Source organism: Protopterus annectens, chromosome 7.part0, assembly GCF_019279795.1.
Source record: "Protopterus annectens isolate FY-2018-M chromosome 7.part0, PAN1.0, whole genome shotgun sequence".
Taxonomy (NCBI): Eukaryota; Metazoa; Chordata; order Ceratodontiformes; family Protopteridae; genus Protopterus; species Protopterus annectens.
In genome coordinates, this window is record NC_056739.1 from 737,210,450 (window position 1) to 737,235,931 (window position 25,482).

The following is a 25,482-nucleotide window of genomic DNA, read 5'->3' on the forward strand; positions in this document are numbered from 1 at the left end:
TTTGCAGTGTCAAAAGAAATGTTGTAATAGTACCTTTGGGCCGTAGTTCTTTTCTTAAAAATATGTTTCATGAGTCCTCAAATTCAGCAGAGATTGCAGTGTAGTACCTGAGACTACACTGAGTCTGTTGTGAAACTAAAAAATCTATTGCAAAGTCAGTATAGCTAGAGGAACGCTGCCTGCTAATACTAGCCTGTGTCTGTGAAGATCCCAGCCCACTGGTGCAGAGGCAGGGTATTCACCTGTACAGCAGCTCGCTTCCTCTCTTACGGGAGCTGCAGTTGCTGGCAGAGTCTGCTGGGTGCTCAGGGCTGAACATGTCATCAGAGCTACCCTGCTCAAAGAGGGGAGGGAATGCTTGCCTACTGGAGATTGAAGGAGCAATATAACACCATTCCATTAAATGTTAGTATCTGAAGAAGAAATAAAAAAAAAAACACGGAGGAGACATTGTGATATGAAACTCACCCCCTCAGAACAGTACTAATATGAAGAGGACAGCTGTAACAATGAATTCACCTTTGAAGTGTCAAAGCCTACTTAGTATCTTTTTCATGGAAGGAACAAGGACTGCAGTGTTGGTGGAAGTAGTGGCAAAATCTGTAGGCTTTCTTTGAGCCAAGTTGCGGTGTACGTCATGATAACTGTGTTTAGTTTGAACTTGTAGAATGGTGGCTCAGAATATGGAGGACTCTGGGCCTTGAAGTGTACGGTGGGCTACGAAAATGCTGCTTTATAACGGAAGGCTTTTAAACACAAATTTACATTTTTTATGTTTCCAAATTGTGTTTAACATATTTGGTCATTAAGGTAAATGTGCATAAATGGATGATTCTGTTAGTGAATGCATCTCACCTATGCCCTTAGTCTCCTAATGTACAGAAGAGGAGTGTAGTAACTGTCTTTGAAGCCTGTTATAGATTTGTAGGTCCCTGTTTGTATTTACATACATGAAATGTTATGGTATAGGTAAAATCTGAAGTAACCAGTAATCACATATGCATGATGAGAGCAGGGTGCACCTACTTATGGTGTGTGATGGCTGTAATGAGGGGGTTCTCTTCGAATTTACAAGTAAAGATGTAAAAACACTCTGTGGGTAGTGTGATGTCAACTTGTTGAGTTAGGGTCTTGTTTGTACTCCTTCGTTCTGCTTTCGAGCACAGACAGATTCACAAAATTGAGTTTTGCTCAGTCATCATGAATACTGTGGGATCCCTGTGACTACATCTGTAGATATATGCATTATTGTTTTGTTGTTGTTGCTGTTACTGGTGGTACTGCTCTGCTTCCATGTTTCATTTTTGCACTTCAGATGCAATCTGAGGAAATACACGCACACACGTCCGTGCACACATAAATAAATGTATGTATTTTTTTTTTAGTATTCTGCCAGTGTTTGTGTGGGTTTCTTCCCACATCCCAAAGGCATGCAGGTTTGGTTGATTGCCTACTGTAAAACTAGGACCTATATCAGTCCGTCAAAATGGCTGACTATCGAATACCAGATGTTCGAACTGTGAAGTTTGAACACTGATTATTGCAAAGCCGCGGAACACCAAATTCTTTCCCAGGGAAAGAATTTGGTGGGCCATTTCTGTGGCTTCGCGATCATCAGGACTGTGATGGGAAGTAACGGGTCGGGTTCAGGTAAGTATGCGATTATGTGGACGTTAGGGTTAGGGCGCGGGTGATGTGGGTGTGCGATAGTGACAGACTTTAGGGTTAGGGCGGGATAGGTGAGTTAGGGTTAGGGTGTGGGTCAGGTGAGTGTGCGATAGTGACGGACCTTAAGGTTAGGATTTGGGTTAAGGTAAGTGGATAGGTAGTAGTGTATGTACAGTTTAATATAGGGTTACATGTAGGATTTTAAATGTATGTGTGTGGATTGATGTTTTTTTGGTGTGCTTGTGTTGTGTGTGTGTTTCTTGGAACAGCGAATTTTTTTTTTCCCCCTGGGAAAAAAAATCGCTGTTCTAAGACTTCGATGTTTGTGCAATTCGTGGTTTGAAGTTTGAACATATGGTGTTCGAACTTCAGCCGTTTCGGTGAACTGTTATAGACCCGTAAAACTAACCTAGTTTTGCACTGTGAGTATCTTCCAAGATAAATTGCTTGAGTTACTTGTTTGCTCAATGGGAGCAGTACTGTTAGTGTTGTGGTGTATAGGTTAAGACAATAATTTGTAAACAATCACATTTTTGTGGACTTGTGTTTTTTTCCCACAGTTTTTGCTAGTGTAATTGAAGTCACTTCATCTGACCTGAGGTTGCTGGTAAGCCACAGAGACAGGCATTTGTGCTTTTTAGATGGTCAGCAGTTTGAAGACTAGATCATTAATGTAATTTGTCAAAGGCTCAGAATTGAAAGGGCATAGAGAGGTAGCAATTTAACATCTTATGGTTTACTTTTTACATGTATTACAGGTTTGTACTAGTAGCTTTTTAGTAGTTTTTATATGGTTTGGCTACAGTTTGCCTTGTAATTTTCTCACGGAATTAAGTGTTTAGTCTACCTTTACAAACCTGATAATAAATTATGCACTTCGGACACTGTAGCTGTACCGCTTGTCGCAAATCTGATGTATGGACATAAGTAGTGAAAAGTCGTTATAGTCAGAAAATGCAGAAGTTGCAAGGTCAGTCAATATAATGTCTGACATTGTTCTGTCTCATTTCATTTGGTATTTGCCCTGGATTCGAGAAAAATGTTACCCTGCCTTATAGCCCTATGTCCATTTTAGGAGGGGCCATATTTTTCCAGTTAACAGTGTTAACATTTGATGTAAAACAGATTGATTACATTGCCATTAAAGAAAGTCTGCCAAAGTGCTTAAATGGGACAAAAGTTGCAGTTCCCCTTCCTTTAATAATTTCATGCCACCTGTCCCAGTCTCCCAATCTTTAAGCAAGCATGCTTCAGCAGTTCTTTCCCTTAAGGAAATGTTCCCAGTATTGCTTTTAAGACCTGTTCATTTATTTGGATATTACTTTTTTCTGCACTCTTTATAAATTCCAGATTGCTCATCTCGTTCCTTACAAGTTAAGTGTCCACATTGTATCCTCTTTGGTCTCCCTTTATTTCTTCAGGCATGTTGAGATGGGTTATCTTTCTTTATCCCCAAAACTTTGTAATCCTTTAATGCACTTGCTTATTTTCACCCATTTCACTAAAGCTGAATGCTTCGTTACCAGTTTGAAGTTCTGGTTGTGAAGTTTGTCATTTGGCTAAATTGAGTCCTACAGAGAGAATTAGAACAGCTGTTCTGGGGATTGACTTTTAGCTGAAAATCTGAATATGTAGAGGGGTGGATACAATAACGATCACTACGTTCTGGTATTGTAATAAATGGAAACTAGAAAAGACCAAATACACAAAACTCTGACTAGTAGCTAAGAACATTACAAAATTTTCAATTTCTAGCAGTCACTTGAACTTAAGTAAACTGATTTGTCTTGGTTGTGTTAAAACCATTTAGTGCATTTGTGATTGGTGTGTGTGTGTGTATGTGTTGTATCTATATTTATTTTAGGGAAAGTGTTTGACTTAAACCTTCTAAAGGAGACTAATGTTTTCAGTTTTTTTTTTTTGTTAAGGCTACAGCCCACTGCAGATGATATGCAACTGCATCCCCCCCAAGCCAGCGTGTCCACACATGCACACAACCCACTGCAGATGATCTGCAATTGCACCACCTGTCCATTATCTGTCTGGATTGCACTGACATCCTGCACTGAGAGCTATTGGTCAAGAATATGCCTGGCACACCAGTAAAAAGAAGGAAATCTCGCAAAAGCTCTGTATTCACTCACTGCCCCCTCCCAGCACACGCACACACACAGCACACACACACGCACACACACAGCACACACACACGCACACACACACACACACACACACACACCACACATACACACACATACACACACACACACACACACACACACACACACACACACACACACACATACACACACACACGCGCGCGCGTGCCTTTTGGCTGCTGATTCAGTAATCAGACTTGGGTCATCTATTTCACAGATGGACGTTCTTCCCTTGTACCAGGAGGCTGGGCACATTGTGTTTAGAACGTTAGTTTAAACTTGATATTTTAACATGGAGTGCTCCTTAAGAAGCAGTGTGGAAGGCACAGAATAAAAGGAACCATCACTAGTTTCTTGTCTTTTGGATTATTTTTTCTACCGTGCTGCTTGCTGACCATCAAGTTTTCTGCACTCAAATGATTCCTTTTAAACTCCTTGGCAGGGGAGAGCAGTATAATCCATCACCAAGGCAGCCATCAGGGCTTTTCCTGCTTAATGCTTATGCTGTAAGTCTTGGATGTGCTGGCTTGTTTCAGTGAAGTGTGTGGGAGTGTGCATTGGGTCTCTATGAGGGGACTGCCTACTTCTGCGGTGACACTTCCCCATCTGATTGCTCTCTGTAATAACTGAACCAAGGGTAGGAGGGTCACTGTAGTAGAATGTATTAGTAAATATCCCTGCACTTTGGTCTCCACTTCTACTTGGACACCAACGTCCTCGCAGTGCAGGTATGTGTCATGTTATTACATTTGTGTTTTTCTAAGACTGTGTAGAGAAATGAAAAGAGCTGTTGTAGCTGTATCTTTTTCATTCAGATCAGATGAGCTTTATTTATGTTGATGTTGATCCTGTACCCTTTAATAAGTATGCATGTAATGTCAGTTGTAGGTGTTTAGGTATGTATAACACTGTTGCAGTCATCACATTTAGGTTATCTACCTGCAGGTAGCCCTCATTCGGCCTAAATACCAGAGTCTTGGGATTTCTGCGTTGGATGCTGTCACTTCTTCCATGACGTCAGATCGTGAGGGGTATAAAACATGCAGCTGATGCCATTACCTCAGTCTTTCTTGCTGTGCGGTGCCCGAAGCAGAAGCAGTTCGCAAGTGCCAGTCAGCTGCCTCCTGAAATTTTCATTTTTCGAGTTTCAGACCTGAAGTCTTCTAAAAGATAAGTACCACATTGGGGATCCTTTTTTTTTTTTTTTGCTCTAATCAATGTCAGAAAAAAATTAATAATTGTCTTGCCTGTGGAAAGAAAATATCTCACAGAGATTTTCATTCTTACTGCGTCGCCTGTTTAGGCCCAGACCACGCAGTACCTCGCTGTCGGTTTTGTGCCTTGTTCAACACCCGAACTATTCGTCGTCGGGTTATTTTTGTCACTAAATTCTTTCGCTGTCGATCTCCGTATTACGAAATGGCTTTGCTAAGCTATCCGACTACCGATCTTCCAAAAAAATGTAAAGATAAAGACAGAGACAGACCGCATAGGTCCAAAACTGCCGACGATGCTACCGTTAAGCTAGTCGCCAATCCACCAGTACTCAGTGAGGAGCTTTCGCAGCCCCTGATACCCACTTCTGCAGATTCGCAGGCCTCTGTTGAGACCCATTCGGAGTCCGGTATGTTGCAAGGTGCTTCTTCGACTATGAAACCTGCGGATGTCTCTACCTTGGATGGGTCTGGAGCCGCTGTGCATGCACCGGCTTCTGAGGGTGTATTCAGGCCTTCCGATTTTCATATTAAACAGACAACTTTGTTTCAAACCAAAAATACTGAATTTCTCAGGCCTAAAGTTCGCACTGCGCCTAGGAAACCGACGACCAAAGCGTACTCTCAGGCCCACATGCCACAAAAACAAATGCTTAGAATGGCTGAAGACATTATTACTTTAATTAGGAGAAGTCAGCCTTCCCCCTCAGAAAGGCCAAGAAATGATTTTCCTTCTGATTCTTCTGATCAGGAGTCTTATAACTCTGACCCTTCTGATTACCCTTATCTACCTATGAGGGTTCTGATGCAGAGGATTCCATTCCCTCTGCTTCCCCACCAGAAGATTTTTCTTGTGGTGAAACCCTGCATACCCTTAGAGAGCATTTCTGCTGGGAGAGCTAGGAGTACTGTCAGTCCAAAAAGAGACTCAGTGAATTTTTAAACTTGCCTCAGCACAGGCCTCTAGCTATCCCTCCTGTTGTAGAAATTGTAGATGATGTCTTCTTGGAATCCAGCCTTACCCCTGATACTTAGTCTCCAGCTCCCAGGAAATCTGACAGGTACTGTAGAGTACCTGATTCCCACAAATTCCTCTTTAAGAATCCTGCTGCGGATCTAGAGACCATTTCCCAGGGACCTAAAGGCATTAAGGTTAAAATGGCCAAAAATCCTACCCTTTGGACAGGGATTCCAGGGCTTTAGACAGATGGAGTAAGAAGGTATACACCTCTGCTACTCTTGCCATCAGGGCTTTAAATTGCCAGTTTCATATGCTAAAGTATCAGCAACAAATTATGGAACTAATTAAACAGAAAATTATGCTGATTCCTGATTGTGCAGAACATAAAGATTTACAAGAGTTAATGCATTCTGCCAACCAAGTTGGTTAACATACTTTGCAATGTGGTTTTGATGCCTTAGAAGCATCTTGCAGGACTGCTATCACTGGGTCTGTTCTTAGAAGGCATGCTTGGCTTAAGGAGCAAAACTTGCCAGACCATGTCAAAGTAAAATTACTAAGATGCACCATTAAACTAAGAGCGCATGTTTGGCAATAAAGCTGAAGAAGTCCTCAAAAGGATGGAGGAAAAAGCTAAATTTATGCAAACTGTTAAAGATTTCTTACAAGTACAGCCACCTAGATTCAGTAGGCTTTGGCCTTCAAAAAACTGGTCTTTTCCAGTCCCTCCCAGACCTTCTCAGTCCAAACCCAGGGGCAGCAGACCACCAAGACTACAGTCTCAGGGTATTCACGGATCTAAACAATGGAGTGCAACCACGTCCAAAACTGGGAGTAGTAAGCTGCCATCCTGTGGTAAAATCTCAGAATGACTTATCCTTAACTCTTCCAAGCCTTGCCCAAGTACTTGCATGTTTCGGAGGGAAACTTGCCCTGCATGCTAAAAACTGGGAGTACATTACCCAGGACAGATGGGTCTTAAATATTGTTTCCCAGGGATACAGATTCCACTTCCACTCACTCTCAGCCCCAAGCGGATGGCCAGACCTCCCCTCAAACTAGTGGGCAGAAGCCCAAAAGCAAGTACTTTCTCTTCTCAGTATCAAGGCTATTCACCCTGTCCCAGCAGAACAAAGTGGACAAGGCTTTTATTCCAGACTGTTTCTGGTACCCAGAAAAGAAAACTCTTGATGTCCTATCCTGGATCTGTCTATTCTCAACATCTTTCTGGTGGTTCCAAAATTCAAAATGCTTACTCTCCACCAGCTGCTTCCTATGCTAGCCAAGGACTCCTGGCTAGCAACCCCAGACTTAAAAGAAGCTTATCTGCACATCCCCATAAGGGAATCTTGCAGGAAATACCTATATTTCAGAGCAGGCTCTATGCATTATCAGTTCTCTGCACTTCCCTTTGGCTTATCTACTGCGCCCAGGGTATTCACAAAAATGCCTAGCTCCAGCCATTGCGTATTCCAGGCAGAGAATGATTCGAATTTACCCATACTTGGACGATTGCCTGATTCAGGCGGACAGTCAGGAATTGCTACTACAACACCTGACATTTGTAAAGAGACTTCTAACTTCACTGGGGTACACCATCAACAAAAAGAAATCACATCTGGTACCCAGCCAACAGATTGTATTCCTGGGAGCAGGCTTGAACACAACTTCCAAGATGGCATTCCTCATTCCAGAAAAACAAATTTATTTGACAAACTACTTCAATCTACTGGCCACCAAAACCCAGATATCTGCAAGAAAAATACTGCAAGCCCTAGGATTCATGGCCTCTTGCATTCTACTAATTCCATATGCAAGACTGTGTGTGAGGAAACTTCAGTGGTACTTAAAAAGTCTCTGGTGTCATCATTCTCAGGACCTGAAAACAATGATTCTTATCATTCCTTGCCTAAGGACAGAGTTGCTTTGGTGGGCAGAGGCCTGCTACCACAATGCCGTTCAAACCCTAACAACAGATGCATCAGACTATGCATGGGGGGGCTCACATGGCAGGACAATGCATTCAAGGCAAATGGAGCCCAAAGCAGATGCACCTGCAAATCAATCAAAAAGAAATGATAGCTGTACAGAATACTCTGACAGCCTTCAAAGGCCTTATTCTTCCAGGACAACTATTGGTAAAGACAGACAGCACCACAGTTATGTGGTACATAAACAAGCAGGGAGGAACCCATTCCTACCCACTCTGCAGATTAGCCATGGCTCTGTGGAACACAGCCTTGAACAACCAAGTGCACCTGCAAGCTCAGTTCCTGCCAGGCAAACTAAATTCACTGGCAGATGACTCCAGCAGAATTCTCATGGACCCACACGAGTGGAAACTGGAACCCAAAATATTCAAGCTTTTGAGGAACAGATGGGGGGCACCAGAAGCGGACCTCTTTGCTTCCCCTCAGAACTATCAATTGAGGAAATATTGCACCAGAACTCTCCACAGCCAAGCTTGGAAACTGGATGCCTGTCCTTTACCTGGGAAAGCCTCTCAATCTATGCCTCCCCCCCCGCCCCTCCTCTCGAAGGTTCTACAAAAGATCAAACAGGACAAGCCAAGGACAATCCCGATTGCACCAGACTGGTCACGCCAGCACTGGCATCCTCTTTTGCGCAGTCTGACAGTAGTGCCACCGTGACACCTGCCTCAGACCCCTTCTCTGCTGTCCCAGCAGGAGGGCCAGATTTTGCACCCTCAGCTACAGACCCTGAACCTAGCAGCCGGGCTCATCCCATGAATTCTTCACCAGCAGCTCTCAGTAAGCAGGTGCTGGATGTCATTCTTGAGGCAAGGAGGCATAGTACTAGAAAATCCTATTCGGAAAAGTGGGAAGGATACTGCTCCTGGAGCCAGTCTCAAGGAATGGACACAACTGTGCCCAGCTTACCTCATATACTAGATTACTTAACAGAAATGCTCCACAAAGGCCTATCCTTCTCTTCCATTAAGATTCATGCCTCTGCCATCTCAGCTCATTATAATACTGAGCCACCCCTTTTCTCTCATCCTCTGGTCAAACAGTTCCTGAGAGGAGCCAAAAATGTAAGACCCACCTCCCCCAGGAGAGCTCCCACTCCTGCCTGGGACCTTAACTTTGTAATGGAAAAGCTCACGCGAGGAGCTTCCCGAGGAAAGAATTCGCTTAAATGACCGTTCGCGATTTTGCAAGTTCGACGATTAGGTGTCTATCATTACAGATTTGACAACCTAAGCTGTCGATGAACTAATATAGACCCTCGTGGTCATTCTTCCATCTGTAGGAGTAAGTATTAACCTTGTTGTCTCAATATAATATTACAGTTTAATGAGTTTTCTCTTTTCTTTCTTTTCAGAAACTGTGGTCAGTACATCCAGTCCTGACCCCAGTGTTGCAGGAGCTCTGCCACAAGGCTCAACTCCCAAAAGTTTTCACTGAGATCTTTGTCATTGTGCAGTGTAAGCAAATCTAACATGAAGAGCCTTGCCTATGTATTAACTTTATTTATTTTACATTTGTTTACAGGTTAAAGGCTAGGACAGCTGTTTAATCATAGTCTTACCTCTGGATACATACCCAGGGAGTGGCGCACTGCAACTGTGGTCCCACTTCATAAAGGCAGTGCCTCCACCGACCCTGGAAATTACCAGCCCATTAGCTTGACAAGCCTTATCTGCAAAGCCATGGAGAGGATCATAATGGATCTCATAAATAAAGACATAGGGAATTTGCAGACTTTGGATCCATCCCAGTTTGGCTTTGTCAAAGGCAGATCATGCCTTCTAAACTTGGTTGACTTTTTCGAAACAGTCACCAAAGCCATTGATGAGGGAAAGGCAGTCCATACAGCCTACCTCGATCTGGCGAAGGCCTTCGATACAATACCCCACTCGGGTATCATTGAAAAACTCATCAGCCTAAATGTTAACCCATACATCACAAGATGGGTTGCAAACTGGCTGAGTGACAGAACACACAGGGTCAGAGTTGCTGGCGCCATGTCAGACTTAAAGCCTGTCACAGGTGGTGTACCACAGGGCTCAGTCCTGGGCCCACTCTTGTTTGGCATCTACTTTTCCGAAGTACAAGCAAACACAGGAGGGTTATGGCTGACAAAGTTTGCAGATGACTGCAAACTGGGCGCCATAGTAGAAAACACATCGGACACAGATATCCTTCAGAAGGGTCTCACAGAAATGGATAACTGGTGCCAGAGCCATGGCCTAAAGTTAAATGCCAAAAAATGCATAGTCATACCCTTCGGGAAAAACAAGGTTACCCTAGCTACCAAATAGGTGGCAATCCACTGAGCACAGAAGACGTTATCAGGGACCTAGGGACCCAAGTTGATAGTAGTCTGTCATTCGACACCCATGTAGCCAAAGTAGTTAGGAAGACCTTCTACATTGCCCACCTTATCATGAAGGGATTCTCATCTAGATCAAGGGAGGTCATGGTCTCCCTGTACTCATCACTCATCAGACCAATGATTGAGTACAATGCCCCATTCGGAATGTATCTGACCCGACACTTGCAGCAGCTTGAGAGGCCACAAAAGTTCCTCACCAAAAGGATAAAGGGTCTCAAACATCTGTCCTATGCTGCCCGACTGAAAGAACTCCAGCTCTATTCAGTCGCACACTGCTCAGAGGTGACCTTTGCCTAACATACAAGGCCATGTCAAACCCAGATTTGATGAATATGCTTCACCTCAAAAATCTAGATCCATCAGAGCCACAAGGCGGAGACTTAAACCTTGACACGGCTATTAATAGGACGTGCTGGAGGGATAGATTCATCACCCAAAGACTCCCTATGCTGTGGAACAAAATCCCGGTATATGTGAGGCAGAGCACCTCGCTGGCCTTGTTCAAGAGAAATCTTGACCAATGGATGGGAGATCGCAGATATACCCCAGGGATTGCCTCAGTGTCACTGCTCGACAGAGGCACAGCAAAATAATGGGTATAGTTCCCCATACTAAAGGGGTGGCGTAAGCCACAAAACTATGGGCCAGGCTTGTAAATGCCCTCGGGCAGATAGCCTAGTATGAACCTATGAACCTAAATCCGGCTGGGCAGTGCCCATTTTCAGTAGAGGTCCAGGGATAAAAGCTCCACATATAAAAGTACATGCAATAAGACATCAATTGACAAGTAGTAAAAATCTCATGAAATAGCTTATATAAGACAAACATCACATCACATAAAGTTTCCAAGGGAATGCATCACATAAAGTTAGTTAACAGGGTAGGGTTCCTATTGGAACATCGAAAATGCTATTGTTCAATTCACTAAAGGTCGACCTTTAATGATCAAACAATTACATTTTCGAATGCTTCGAAAAAGGTATTAAAAAAATGGTAAAGTAAAGGGTGTAGGTAGGGGGCAAGCCCCTCTGCACCCCCCACCCCCTCTTCTACGTAAATATACCAACTCTGAGATCACGCTACAACGTAGGAAAGTGAAACCTTCCCTTTCCTGTGCTTAACTCTGTTAAAGTGCGATCTCAGAGTTGGTATATTTACGTAGGGGGGTGGGGGTGTGCAGGGGGGCTTTCCCTCCCTGCTCACAGCAGTTGCTTTTGTTTCTTTTTTGTTTTTTTTTTTTTAATTACATTTTCAAAGTTTTAGTACTTCGATCATATGGTGTTGACCATATGGTATTCGAAGTATTGAAAGTGCGATAATGTAATATGTAATCAACAAGGTAATGGAAGTTATAAATGTACAAGATGTAGTTTATATATCAAGCTGAACTGAACAAAATATAGTAATAATTTATCTAAGCTTATATTAATAGAGGTATGTACATTTTTATAGTAAAAAGACCAGTGATAAACAAGGTTAGGACGTCATCGGTACTCAGTACAATAGATATTACTACCATGAGTGCATCCTTACTAGCCTGCAGGCTTCACAAAAAAACAAACATTGAACTATCCTAATACTAAAGTGGCTAAATTTTCAGTAAACACCCTTTCAGAACCCACTGCTGCATAGCACTAAAAAGCCTAAACTAGTTAGAACTACCCCATCAGCTTTAACGTAAACACAACTTATTTCCATCAATAAAATTATCCAGCATCTGTGGATACGTTTCTTTGTGGCACAAGGTGTATATCCAGTAAATCTAGAGAAAAGAAAACAGCTAATGCATGGTTCAAATCCAGTGACTTGATTATTTGAGTTGGGGAGTTGGCATATTGGTTAACGGTTTACCTCACATATGCAAAGTACAGGGTTTGATTTTCAACTTTGAAAGAAATTGGCTAGGCTTAAAAAGATCCACAAGGGCAGTTAGCATATGATCTGTGATCCATCTGCTTGTCTGGCACTAAATACCATTCTATACAAGTATGTTCCCAGTTGGTCATTAAAATCCAGTGACCAAAAACTCCCATCTGTCCAGAAACCTCAAATCTGCTGGGTATGGTCTGTACTCATACCACATTGCTAAGGCCTGGAACTCCTTAAGTGTATCCATCAGGTCAGTACCAGCCCCTACCCTCTGTACAGTCCTTTAAAACCATTCTGGAAGACTTCTAGCCAAAATATGGCTCTGTTCTTGCTTTATTCTCCCGTCATCTCTATTGCTACTAATTTTCTCCCCTGACTCTCTATCTAAATATGTCATAAGCCTGTTTTTTCTACCACTTCATATTGCAATTCCTCTTCATACTATAGTAACTTAGCTTATATATATAATGCCGTGGTGGTGCAGAGGTAGCGTTGTTGCCTCACAGCAAGTGGTTCTCCCGTTCGATTCTCTGCTGGAGTGCGGGGAGTGCCTTCTGTGTAGAGTCTGCATGTCCTCCCCGCAGTTGGATGGCATTCGAAAGACATGCATAAATGGGTGTGCCTTCGTTGAAGGTTGGACGTCGAGCTGGCACCTCGGCATTTGTGAAAATCTACTGCCAATCATTAGTGGACCGGAGTTCCGCTGTGGCGAACCCTAACCAGGAAAAGCTGAAAGACAAACAACAACTGTAGTAACTTAACTTTAGTTTCCTCTGTACATTTTTGTAAATATTAAATCACTGTTGTATAAATTGTATCTATTCTTAACCAATGTTTTCACATTATGTTTAAATTGGTTTAATTATTTAAACTGCTGATGTTTTTGTATTATTTTTGAAGATTGTAAAATCATTGTTCTTAAAACTGTATTTTGTAATACTTTAGAGGTTTTTCTCCAGGGACCACTGCTGAAAATGGGTCACCTACCCTGTCAGACTTCTCCGGTAATCAAATGTCAGTCAATAAGTAAATAAATCTGGTCCCTGCCCACATGCCTTCCTGACAGTCTTCAGTGGTTTCCAATTTCATCACTGGCAATACTGGGCAACATCTTGCATCCACATTAAGTGCCCCTCTCCTCCCAACGAAGAGAGATGGGTAGTCATCAGCCTCTTCATTCTTTTCCTTCCCCATGCCATCTCTAGCAGGTGCCAGAACTGCTTATCAAACTTGAATCACAATTAGGGCTTTCTCCATCAGCGCCAATGGAGCTGGCTGATTTTTCGATTTTTTTTTGAAGAAGGCTGTGGAACAGAGCATTTCTAATACAGTTTTAATTGTAGTTTGTAGCATGTGTGTATTATTTCCTTTATTTAGATGCACACACTGAGTTAACATATTTTTAATTTGTTTTGTAATTGCTCTGGGACATGCGCACTTGATCAGTTACAGTCAGCAGAGCATTCTACCTAGATACCCACACACGAAGACTGGGACCTTTTTAAAGTGGCTTTGTATTTACTAGTGAGCAGCAAATGATGTCATAAAAGCATGTACTGGTGTAAACCTTCCCTGTAATGTGAACTGAGAAACATGGTTCAAGTCAGGGATAGACTTGAATGATGTTTATCAGATAAATAGTTTTGGCCAAAAATATTCCCTTCCATTTTCTTCAGGGAGGGTCACTGTAAGTCTAAAATATTAATATTACTATTGTTTTATGGTATCTACTTTGACTGTGACCGTGCAATTCTATAAGCATTGCCGGCCTTAGGCATAGGCCAACTAGGCGGCTGCCTAGGGCGCCGCCCTATCAGTGGTGCTTTTCCAGTATTTATTTGCTGTAGGTAGACCAGGATGGGGGCACTGGGTGGTGTGGTGGGGGGGCGCCATGGAGCCCTTTTGCCTAGGGCACCAGTTGACCTAAGGCCGCTCCTTTTCCACACAACTTCAGTAAGCGCTTTTGAGGAACTCTTAAGCCAGTGTTGTTAGGGGTCCTTTTCTTTTTTTTGTCAGTGTTTCAAGTTCTTCAGATCTTACAACAGTGTCAGTGTTTTGGGTGTAGTTTTCTTGTTTGCAATTAAATTGTTCAAGTTCCTCTTGATCAGGCGTTATTAGTTAAGATGCAGCTTGTTATGTTGATGCATATTAATCTTGCATGAAATAATCAAGTGCTCAAAGTGGTTTTTTTTTCGGAGTTTGCTGCCATATGGAGAAAGTGATCACATGTACAGAATGAGAGAGGTATTTTTTATGTTTTGGTGATCTGTTTGCAATTTTGCAGCTATTTTGTACTGAGAATATAAAGTTGGGGTACAGGCTTTCCCGACTCCAGTACATGTTTTTTAGGGGAATTACCTTTGCACTTGAGCTATTAGTTAAGGGGAACGTCAGATGGTGAATTGTGATTAAAGGTGTTCAGGTCAGAGGAGATACAAGTTTTTCAGCTGCAAAGTGACTTGTAATTTTATTTTACTGTGAAAGCTAATTAATGTTCAAAATCCTTAGGCTATAGCTACTGAAAATAAAAGCAATAACCACCATAATCTCTATTGTGCTAAGCAAAGAAAGAAACCACAGCCAACTAGTCAGTGAGACAGCAGCTTCTAGCCTCCTGCATGGCACACAACTGGGAGGAAAAAACAATTTGAGATAATGCTCAAAAAGCATTTCATTATTTATTTATTTATTTAACATTTGTTTACTGGGAAAGTCCGACTTGGAATGAAGCCAATTTTCAGCAGAAGCCTGGGGAGAAGCGCTCTAGATGCATGTGTGTGTAACATGGGAGGAAACCTACACAAACGCAGGGAGGGCATACAGACTCCACACAGAAGGCACCCTAGCCGAGAGTCAAACCAAAGAACATTTTGCTGTGAGACATTAATGCGACTGCTGCACCACTGCACCATTTTAAACTGTCAGTGTTATTATTTTTATTGAGGTATTTCTTATTTTTTTACCCGTAACAGCTTTCCATGTTCACAGTTATCTGCGGCTGCTGTAGAGCTGAATAAAAAAGGAAGATGCCTAGCAATGCTGACTTTATAAGAGTGCCTCAAACACTTTCCATGGGCCACACAACACCTACATGGGTTTCCCACAAGACCTCTTAGGGAATAGTAGACTACTATTTAAAACTGTGACTGGGGTTTTTACAAGGAAGGTATGATATGAGTCACATTTTCTGTACCCACTTCTCAAAGATGAATAGTAAGGTAAGTGCACTTAACCACAGTTGTACTTTCTGTAAATATATCTCTTTCCAGGTCGTTACCACTGTAAAAGATGAGCAGATTCACTTAAACCCTTGGTCTGTGTGTGAAGTGATTTGCTTGACCTTAAGGCACACTACCAAAACTTTTATAAAGATCTTAAATCTGTCCCACACTGAGCCATAAGCCATCGCCAGAAGGCGGGAGGAGACAGATCTGATGGCGTTTATACAAAGAAAGCTGGCGTGCTGTCAACTTTTTAGCCCTGGGATGAAAATTGCCCCAAAAAAAATGAAGTGAAAGTTTGCTTTAAAGATTTTACGGTATTTGCCAAATACAACTATTTTTAATGCAGCAAATATAAATTACCTAGCAAAGTATTTTTTTTTCTGTTTTTTGCGTTTGTTGTTTAGCAGGAGGAATGGTTAGTGGTTGTTGAGTGAGCATCTGCTTTTGGATGGCAAGTAGAAATCTTGTGTAAATGTTTGCTTTTGATGAGTGGATGGGTGGAGAATCATTTATTTGTATTTTGATTGTAGGCAGAGGATCGGGTTTCGGTAAGTGTTGATACACAAATATCAAGGCAAAGCAAGTTCTCATCATGTAGTGATTGTTTATTTTGCTCTTTTTATCCTAGACAACAGTGGAAGAGCCAATTATACTAAATGATGAAGTAATTTTCCCACTCACTGTATCTCTGGACAGATTGCCAGCAGGAACTTTGAAAGCAAAGGTCAGTTTTTTAATTAATTAATTAATTTTATTTATTTATTTTTACATGTGTAGTGATTGGGCGGTGCTTCTGTTTGTGGGAATGGAAAAAAGTGATGATAAAATTCATGTATAGCACTGATGTTCAGTGTGTTTTTGTGTGGACATCCATTGCTTTTCCCAAGCAACATAGTGACTAACTATCCACTGGTAAAGTTAAAATGAAATTTCACTCCTACTTTTTTTCTCAAGTTTTACCTTGTCATTCTTACTGCTACGGCACATGCCATCCCACTTGTGTTTGCTGCCTTTTGCATTAGTACAGATTCTGGACAGGGTCTGTTAACATCTGCCCAGCTGTACAAACCTGTCTCACATTTATCAAGGTACAAGTGCCATGAGCCTACCTTAAAAGCTGCAAGTAACCTGTTCTTGGCATGTCAGGTTCTTTTGTAGTGGGACTTGCACCCTGGTGAATACAGATCAGGCAGAGCTTAACAGGCAGTAAGTTCTATTAACCAAGAATAGGTGAGAATTGATAATTTTATTCGGAGTGTTTCAAATAGGAATTGAATGTGCATCTACGATAACCAGGTGTGTGTGTGTTGGGGTAAGACTACCTTTCTCAGCAGCAGACAGAAAGACAAAAAGATTGTCAGGGACTCGATGCTTCTCTTCAAGTCTGAGCCCTAGACTGCACAGTAAATGCATATGATTACACTTGTCTATAGGAAGTTACATCTGACCTTATTCCAACGGATTGTGTCCATCATCTGCAGTCTGGATGCCACTCTTTGTTGACATGTTTAGCAGTGGATCATGTAACATTATCCATTCGGACCAAGGTTTCTATGAGGATAACTCCTGGCAAGTTTTCTACTGACCTGTACTTGAAAACCCTAGGATTAAAAGTGGCATCGATTCCCGTGGTGCCACACACTAGATTCCACAAGAGGGTACCTGAGTGGACATTCTGGCTTCTGCGGTTCGGGAATTCATATAGTGCTTCTGTCAATGTTAGACTATGTTGATCTAGAAGCATACCCTCACAGATGGATAGAGCTCACCAGTCTTACCACGAGGGAACCCTTTTTAGCTACCCATCCCCACAGCCTCGGTCACTATGGATACATGTCGCCTAGTGTGGGCATTACAACAAGCAGATAGTCCAAGGTGTCTGAATATATTTCCGTTTAAGCCTAGATATTAACATTCTAGAGATGATGGCAGTTCTTATATTCTCAGTCATCCAGGAATTCCTTCCTTTTAGTGTGATTGCCATCCACTCTGACAGTACAGCAGTGGTTTGATATATCAGCAGGGAGAACATTTGTTATCCCTCCCCCCAAGCTAATATGTCAGGAGGCCATGATGGTGTGGGAATGGGCATTCAGTCCATTTACTTAATAGTGGCTAATCACATTCCTGGGAGGACAGTTCTCTAGCAGATAAATTGCGTTACTGTGTCTTGATGCCCGTGAATGGTCCCTCAGTCTTTCTGTGATTCAGAAGTTGTTCACATGTGGGGCAAATCTTGCTGCAGCCTGCTTGTATACCCAGCCAGTGCTAGGTGCAGTTGTTATGTTTCCCTCATTTGGCATTCTCAGGGGAATCCCCAAATTTGCCCTGGTCCATCCCCCATTCCTTCTGATGCCGAAGCCTATCCTGTATGCCAGATACACAACGCAAAGGTCATTGTTATAGTCCCTTAATGGTGTTGTTATAGTCCCTTAATGGCATTGGTAGATGTAGTTCCCATTTATGCCACACCCTACTGGAGAAGCCCCTGAGATTATGTCCCCTCAAAATTCTGCTGACTCATTTATCAGGCAGACTTCATTGAGTTATTTGTTTCTTCAGTTCTGTGTATCACTAGTAAACCATCATTCTCCTGTGTAGTAGTTTAGATTATCTCAGAAACCATACTCTCACAAGACATATAGAGTAATACATAGCTTCACTTCTCTGTCTGAGCTCTTGTCAGAATACTAAAACCCATTTCAGACACTGGCTCACCTTAGTTCATCTTTCCATGATTTTTGATTCAGGACTAAACAGTTTTTCCATTGAAAAAATCTTGCAGCGGTCTATAGGTTTCATGCAGGATTATATTCATCTTTCCTTGACATAGCTAATGGTATGCAAAGTCTTCCTGAAGGGCACTTTTTCACAGATTGACAGTGCAGGATTCTGTGCCCTCCACCTCCCCCTGAGATTTGTAGTCTGTGCTACAGAAACTGACCTTAGCCCCCCATTGAGTCTGCACCTTCAGCTGACTTGACATGCCTTGTGGCAGTTACATCTGCCAGAAGAATATCTGAAATCTTTCTGCTTGGTTGATTTTCCATACCTGGTGTTTCACGGAGATAAGGTCACTGTGTTAACCATAATACGTTTGTGCCTGAAGTGACCGCAGAGACCACCTTAACAGCTTAACAAGTCCATTAATGTACCTGTCTCCCTTCCCAGACTTTTCAAAATGGGAGAACATCTCCTTCATTTTATGTTCATTTGCCACCAGTTAAGGTTTTACACTGAAAAGACGAAGACAGCCTCCTTTTCTAAAAAGAAGTTTTATCAGAAAAATCACTGTATGAACGATATAATGGTAAAGCCAACCTCAGAAGAAACGTTCCGTTCGCAATTTCACAGACGTCTTTTATTTAACACCAGAATTAAAAAATAAAGTAAAACAACAGATACTGTGAAACACTAAACAACGTTTTTCGTCCCACCAAGTAGTAGAACTTCATCAGACAGCAACCAGCCATTTTACAAAACGTACTTAAGTAACCTCATAGTTAATTAATTAATTACCATCAATTGACCACATATTTTCATTTACAAAATTAAAATCTCCTCACCAATACCTATCTAAATTACTTAGTTAGCCAACTTTAGTAGCTAATTACAATTACATTTGGTTAACACTTGTTTAAAAATGCAATATATATAAATCCTAGTTCATCATGGTAAACCTACCAAAACATAAAATAACAATAATAAATATATTTACTAAAACACTTAATGTAATTTAAAATTTATAAGCATATGAATAAAGACATTATTCAGAATTAGCATGGCAATTGCGACTTGCGGCATGTAGAGATCCAGGCATTAATGAAGCTTGCTCAATTGCCTGTATCCTAAAGTTAAAGAACCTTTTGAGGTAACAAAAAATATTTTTATAAACATGAGTAATTTTAGTTTCCCTTAATGTTTGCCTGAGAGACTGTGCTAATATTATGGTTAAAGTCTGGTTAGTGTACAAAAACACTCTTTTTGAATAATGTTTTCTTTTTAACGTAAATAACCTGCATAAAACAGATTACAATATTGGATAGGTCTTTATTCATATGCTTATAAATTTTAAATTACATTGTGTTTTAGTAAATATATTTATTATTGTTATTTTATGTTTTGGTAGGTTTACCATGATGAACTAGGATTTATATATATTGCATTTTTAAACAAGCGTTAACCAAATGTAATTGTAATTAGCTACTAAAGTTAGCTAACTAAGTAATTTTAGATAGGTATTGGTGAGGAGATTTTAATTTTGTAAATGAAAATATGTGGTCAATTGATGGTAATTAATTAATTAACTATGAGGTTACTTTTGTAAAATGGCTGGTTGCTGTCTGATGAAGTTCTACTACTTGGTGGGATGTTTAGTGTTTCACAGTATCTGTTGTTAATTCTGGTGTTAAATAAAATTCTTCTGAGTTTACCATTATATCGTTTGGATTTTATTCTTGGCTTGTTTGAGAAAAATCACTGTAGCCAGATGCCTGTTTGGTTGCAGTTATGCCATTAAGAGTATAGCAAGTTTTTCACGACAGGATGCAAAACTTATTCCACTAGACCATTTGCTACAGCTTCAGTTTTTTTTATGGAGCCAGTTGTAAATTATATTTGTAGAGCAGCTGTTTGGACTACTCTCAACACTTTTGAAAGACACTGCAGGCTGGATGTAATGTAATTACATAATTAATGTAATGATTGGATGGCATAGTGGTGCAGCGGTAGCATTGTCGCCTCACAGCAAGAGGTTCTCTGGTTCGATTCTCGGCTAGAGTGCCTTCTGTGTGGAATCTGCATGTCCTCCCTTTATTCGTGTGGGTTTCTTCCGGGTGCTCTGGTTTCCTCCCACGTTCAAAGACATGCATCTGGAGTGTTTCTCCCTGAGCCTCCACTGAAAATTGCCTACGTTTCAAGTCGGACTTTCCCGGTTAACAAATGTTAAAATAAAAAAATAAAATAATGTCCAGGTCCATGTCTTCCTTTGGTGCCACAGTTATCTGGTGGAGGATATTCTGTCAGGAGATCCACCTAGGCAGAGGAAAGATGTTCTTTCTGTTGTCAAATATGAAAGTTTGTAACTTAATGCTAGATCAGTAAGATAAGAGATTTGGCACTGTGATGCATTATGGGATGAGAAAGTTTTGCTTACTAAGTGATCCTGATTTATACAGCGTTAATCCTGCTGCTGCAGAAGGTGAACCTGCTCTTACAGATCTATCAGTATCATAAAAACACAAATTATATTTACTGAAACGTCCTTACTACCTCATGTTCCCTAATGTCTGCCACAGAACCTTGAGGAAGAAAATGCTTTATTTTGAGAATGGTCATGTAGCAGGACCCTGATACATTAGGGACTTCATTGATTTAATCACCCCCATCTGGTGCAGAAGTGGCACTGTCACCTTGGTCTTTCACCATCCTCTGTCAGTGTTAATGGAAGTGCTCAGTATTTCCATTTCCTTCCTGCCACTCACACTGTCCAGACCTGTGCTTTGCATTAATTATTACAAGAGTCTGATGCTTGAAGAGAGAGAAAGAAAGGCTTAATAAGCCTGTGAAATAATTAATTCCACCAGCATGGAAGGTCTGTGACAGAGGCACTAGATATTCTAACAGTTTTTTATTGCTGCTGTTGTCATCATTATCCTCATTATTATTATTATTATTATTATTGTTGTTATTATAAAATGTGTGAAATGCCTGTTAGGTTTTTGAAGCTTACATAAGTGTCATCATTGGCTTTACCTGTTCTACCCCAGTCCATCGTTTGCCCATTTTTCCCTATGGTTAGTGACACATTAAAGATGCAAGTTAATGGTTCAACCAACACTGACCTACTATGCCAAAGAAATTCTGCATGTATGAGTTAATCAGCAAGAGAGTGTTTACAGTTAATTTTTTCCAAGTGTTTTGCTATTTGTTTAGAATTTATTGGGTTAAAGTAAGAGAGTGAGTAATTTAGCAAAGAATGCAGTTGAGAGTGGTTGTACTGTAATATTTTTGAAAGTGAGGTTAGGTGTAGGGTCTTTATATATTTTCTTCAGTAGTGTAGTATTCCTGGATTTAAGGAATATGTGGAACTATGCAGTTACCAATGTTTTTATATATTTCCAGAATTGTTTAGGTTGTAACACAAGTACGGCTTGAACAGTACCTGTATTTTGCTGTGTTTGTTGCTGTACTACAGTTCATTTTTAGAGTTTGGTAATAATGTATTGCTGTTACAGAGGTCTTTTTGTAATCTTGCCAGACTTGACGTCTTTCATTTAGAATGGTTTAGTTCACTACTTAACCAAGGATTGCTTTGTAGTTTTGTGATGTTCATCTTGTTGTCATCTGTGAGAATAATCTGTTTTGCATTGCTGTTATTAGGATACAAAATATAGATACTACAGATGTTGGGTCTTGTTCAGTATTATAAATAGTTGCATTCTTTCTGAAATGCTTCTTATTTGTTTTAAAGTAGGTTTCATATTTTTAATGTATGTAGTGTCAAAACAGATGGAAGGATCGCTCAGTACGTTAGGAAGGATGATGGTGATTTGGATCCCTTCAAATATCATTGTTGTTGCAGAATTTGGCATAGCACCTTCACTTGTAATTTTTTTCCTTATGCATTTTGTCCCTCTGCCTGCTAACCATCAAATCTTCCCTCATGAAACTCAGCCTGTTGCTCTGCATACTAGGAATTTACCCAATGCAGTACACAGCGAGATGTCCAGGCAGCCACGACAGCAGTTTGTCTCCTCTCATACCTAGTACAATGTGAATAATGGGGACGTTTCTGTTGTAAGCCCTAATCATTCTCCTGGTGGTGATGTAAGCACCTGTGTCACTTCAAGGACTACCAGTACCCCACTTCTGCACATGCATGCTCCTTCACGTGTTCATACAATGGGTCAGCATCACCATTTTGGGTAGCCGCAGTTCACATGCCTGCCAGGACCAGCTCCTGCTTTCTGTACTTTAGGGGCTCTGCCCTTAGCACTGGAGCAGCAGAAAAGCCAGTCTGAAAACCATCCCACCTTGTCCCTCCAGGAAGGTTAAGCTGTAGCCACTCATTTCCAATCCTCCTGGGGTCTAAATCTTTCAGGTACTAGGGCAATATTTGAACTCTGGTTGCCTGGGTCACAGTCAGAGCTTTATCCTTTGGTGATAATGAGCTGGGACCTTTACTTGTAAGAGAATTGTACTTAGCTGTTTTGGATATAGTTTGTGAAAGGTTGTGATAGATGACAATTTGTTTGAGCACAAAAATTAATGTTCTATACACTAAGATCACATAACAGAATGATTTTTTTTTAGACTTCTGTAGGATAGATTTATTATGACTTTTAACTAATTATTTGGAGGATGGTGGTGGAACACATGGTACATTCACTACAATTTTGTTATTGGTTCCAGTCGTACTTTAAATGAGAGACCAAGTGGCTGATCTGTCTGAGGTAGAATTACTTCTGTGAATGAATGAATGAATGTTGGTTGTACTTTCGCATCTTTTTGTATTGGAAGCAAACCTCCTCCACATTCTGTGTTACAGTAGAAGGTCATTTATGTATTAGATGATATAGTCCTGGATATTCAAGGAAAACTCATCAAACTTCCATATCGTTTGCCTACCCTTCCTCAGAAATGGTGCTACATCATTGGTGGTTTATATTAGTTTTGGGTACGGGGAGCAAAACACTCACCAACACTGGGGCAGGGCTATGCGGGAAAAAAAAGCACCATTTTTGATGGTATCTGTATGGGGCAGACTTGGTAAAATGGAATTTCAACTGATTTGCCCTTGATATTAAGGACCAGATCCATAATAGGTACAGTGGTAGAAAAGCATTTTTTTTTCTCTTTTCCCATACCTTTCTGATAGCTAATACTTTTGGTGAGTATTACCTTAACGTTAAAATAGGTTTCTGTATACTTTATGAAGTGAAAAGTTGGCAAGCTTCCTTGTGGTCTAGTTCATCTCCCCCAGTGTTGAACTCCCTAGCTGCTATTTTCTAAAGGAAGTCCATGCAGGTACAGTTTCTAAGTGTGCACCAATAGTAAGCAGGGATTCATTTTGTTTTTTTTCATTTCCTCTTTTGTCAATGTTTTTGTTGCTGGGGGTTGGTATGTATACGTTTAGCGATGTTCAGAGGTTTACCACTATTTGCTTTAAATTTTTTCTTCAGGTTGAGTTTCCAAACAGCTGATCTTGGTGAGTTAAGATCACATTGAGCTGAATAGTGGGGACTTAACTTTTACTGAAATTTAAGACAGTATAAAAATGTAGTTTGTACTTGGAAAATTCACAGGTGCAACTACATAATATATGCACAAATCTATGAACAGATTTCTTACCTTCAGACCTCTAAACCTAAAACTACTGACACTAGCCTTGTTTGCACTGCATTGTGTAATGCATCCTTTACAACTTGAATCACCCACAGTACAGCACTAATAGTGGTATATTTCTCCACCTTAGGTACTACCTTAGCCTTTCAATGATCATTATGATAATGCAGGTTATACCTGGGGCTTTTTTAAGATCTCTAAAACTCTGGAACAGTTATTTGAACCTTGACTTCTCTAACTGCTTTACACCATCCTTTGCTTAGTAAAATTTCCAGTGTTGTCCACTTTCTGACAACATAGTATGTGGTTATTGAGGAATCGACCACTAAAACCATAAAACTGGAAACAGATAACCTTGCAAGTGTTAAAATGTGTATGATGCAGTTGTATTTTAATTATAAACTTCAGTATGTGAGCCAGAGTTTTGACTAGCCTTCAATCAAATAAATTGAACAGTCATACTTTTTTTAGAACTACAGGTCTGGTCTGTACAAACTAAAATGCCCCAAAATATAACTGGAGTTTGTAATGTGGATCTGAAACTACATTTCTCAGTCAGCAGACTTAGTGTGAGAAATATTTTGCATTTCAATATCACCGTGGATTCCATTATTGCAAGAACACACTAAGAAACTGATAGTTAAATGCTGAGAAAAACTGAGCTGTTTAAAGGAAAACAAAATTATTCCTCTTTAAAAACCATTAAAATCACACAAATTCATGCTGGAATTGCATATGTTCTTCATATTGATCACTGCAGTTGCCTTAGCTATATGGGTTACAGCCAGCTAGCTTCCAAAGCTTCAGGGCCTGTACTATACCCCCAAACTGTCAAGCAGCTCAAGATGAGCTGACTTAGACAAGTTTGGGCATGAAATCCTTCAGAGCTTTACTGTTGTTGAAGAGTATGCTCGTCTGAGGCTTTTAAGGATTGATGGTCGGCTTGTGCTTTCCATTGCTAGGCAGATAAGTTCCCTTTGGGGGGGCGGAATTTCCATTTTCTTATATTTACTGATATTTTATTACTATCTTCTTCCGGAAAGTTATTTTAAAACTATTAGTGTTCTGTTTTAATGGACTGTCTGAAGACTGTATTGAACCTTTAAATGGAGCACTTGTTTTTTCTTTCTGTCAGTTTTAATGTAGTGTAAACTAACTGATAACATATTTTCTGTGGATAAATTGTGGTAATTTTATGTTGTAGGGCTGTCATAGTGTTTGAAAGTGCTTTTTACTGTTTTTTTCTGTCAAAAAAGTTACTTCTATGGACCGGTAGTTTTACTGGCTTTTGCTGCTTGCCTTCCCTAGGAAAGAAGCACCATTTTCGGCTTGACCTTGGAGCAGATTGTCCTGTGGTTGGTACTTCTTCCGGCCACAAAAAGAAAAAGTTAAGCAAACAGCATTTGCCACCACAGCAGACTCGCACTTCGCATCAGCTGCAGGTCGATGACTCAGCTGTGGCCATTTGTTGTACCTCAGACTACTCATCTTTTACCCTGAGTCCCACAGGTGCAACACCTACAGCCACTAAGGACAAGGGGTTAGCTACGCCCTCTGCAGTTTTTGGAGTCCCCTCAGTGGACAAGGGAGAGCCACTCTTGTTGGTCCTGGGAGGGGAAAAGGGAAGGTTCCCAACTTATGTCAGAATGCTGTGCCCATCCCTGGGGAAGCAGTGGCTGCCATTA

At 40.9% G+C, this 25,482-nt stretch overlaps 2 protein-coding genes across 3 annotated transcripts in view; both read left to right on the forward strand.

The window, feature by feature from the left end:
- The window catches only part of LAMTOR4 (late endosomal/lysosomal adaptor, MAPK and MTOR activator 4), a 1,302,749-nt gene that overhangs the window by 806,462 nt on the left and 470,805 nt on the right, over nucleotides 1-25,482 (forward strand). The gene's annotated exons all lie outside the window — the stretch shown is intronic.
- TRAPPC14 (trafficking protein particle complex subunit 14) overlaps nucleotides 1-25,482 on the forward strand; it is a 634,036-nt gene that overhangs the window by 237,392 nt on the left and 371,162 nt on the right. Inside the window, exon 2 of the mRNA XM_044077266.1 lies at nucleotides 16,080-16,175. Coding sequence (XP_043933201.1) covers nucleotides 16,080-16,175 — 96 coding nt within the window. The remainder of the gene's footprint in view (nucleotides 1-16,079; nucleotides 16,176-25,482) is intronic.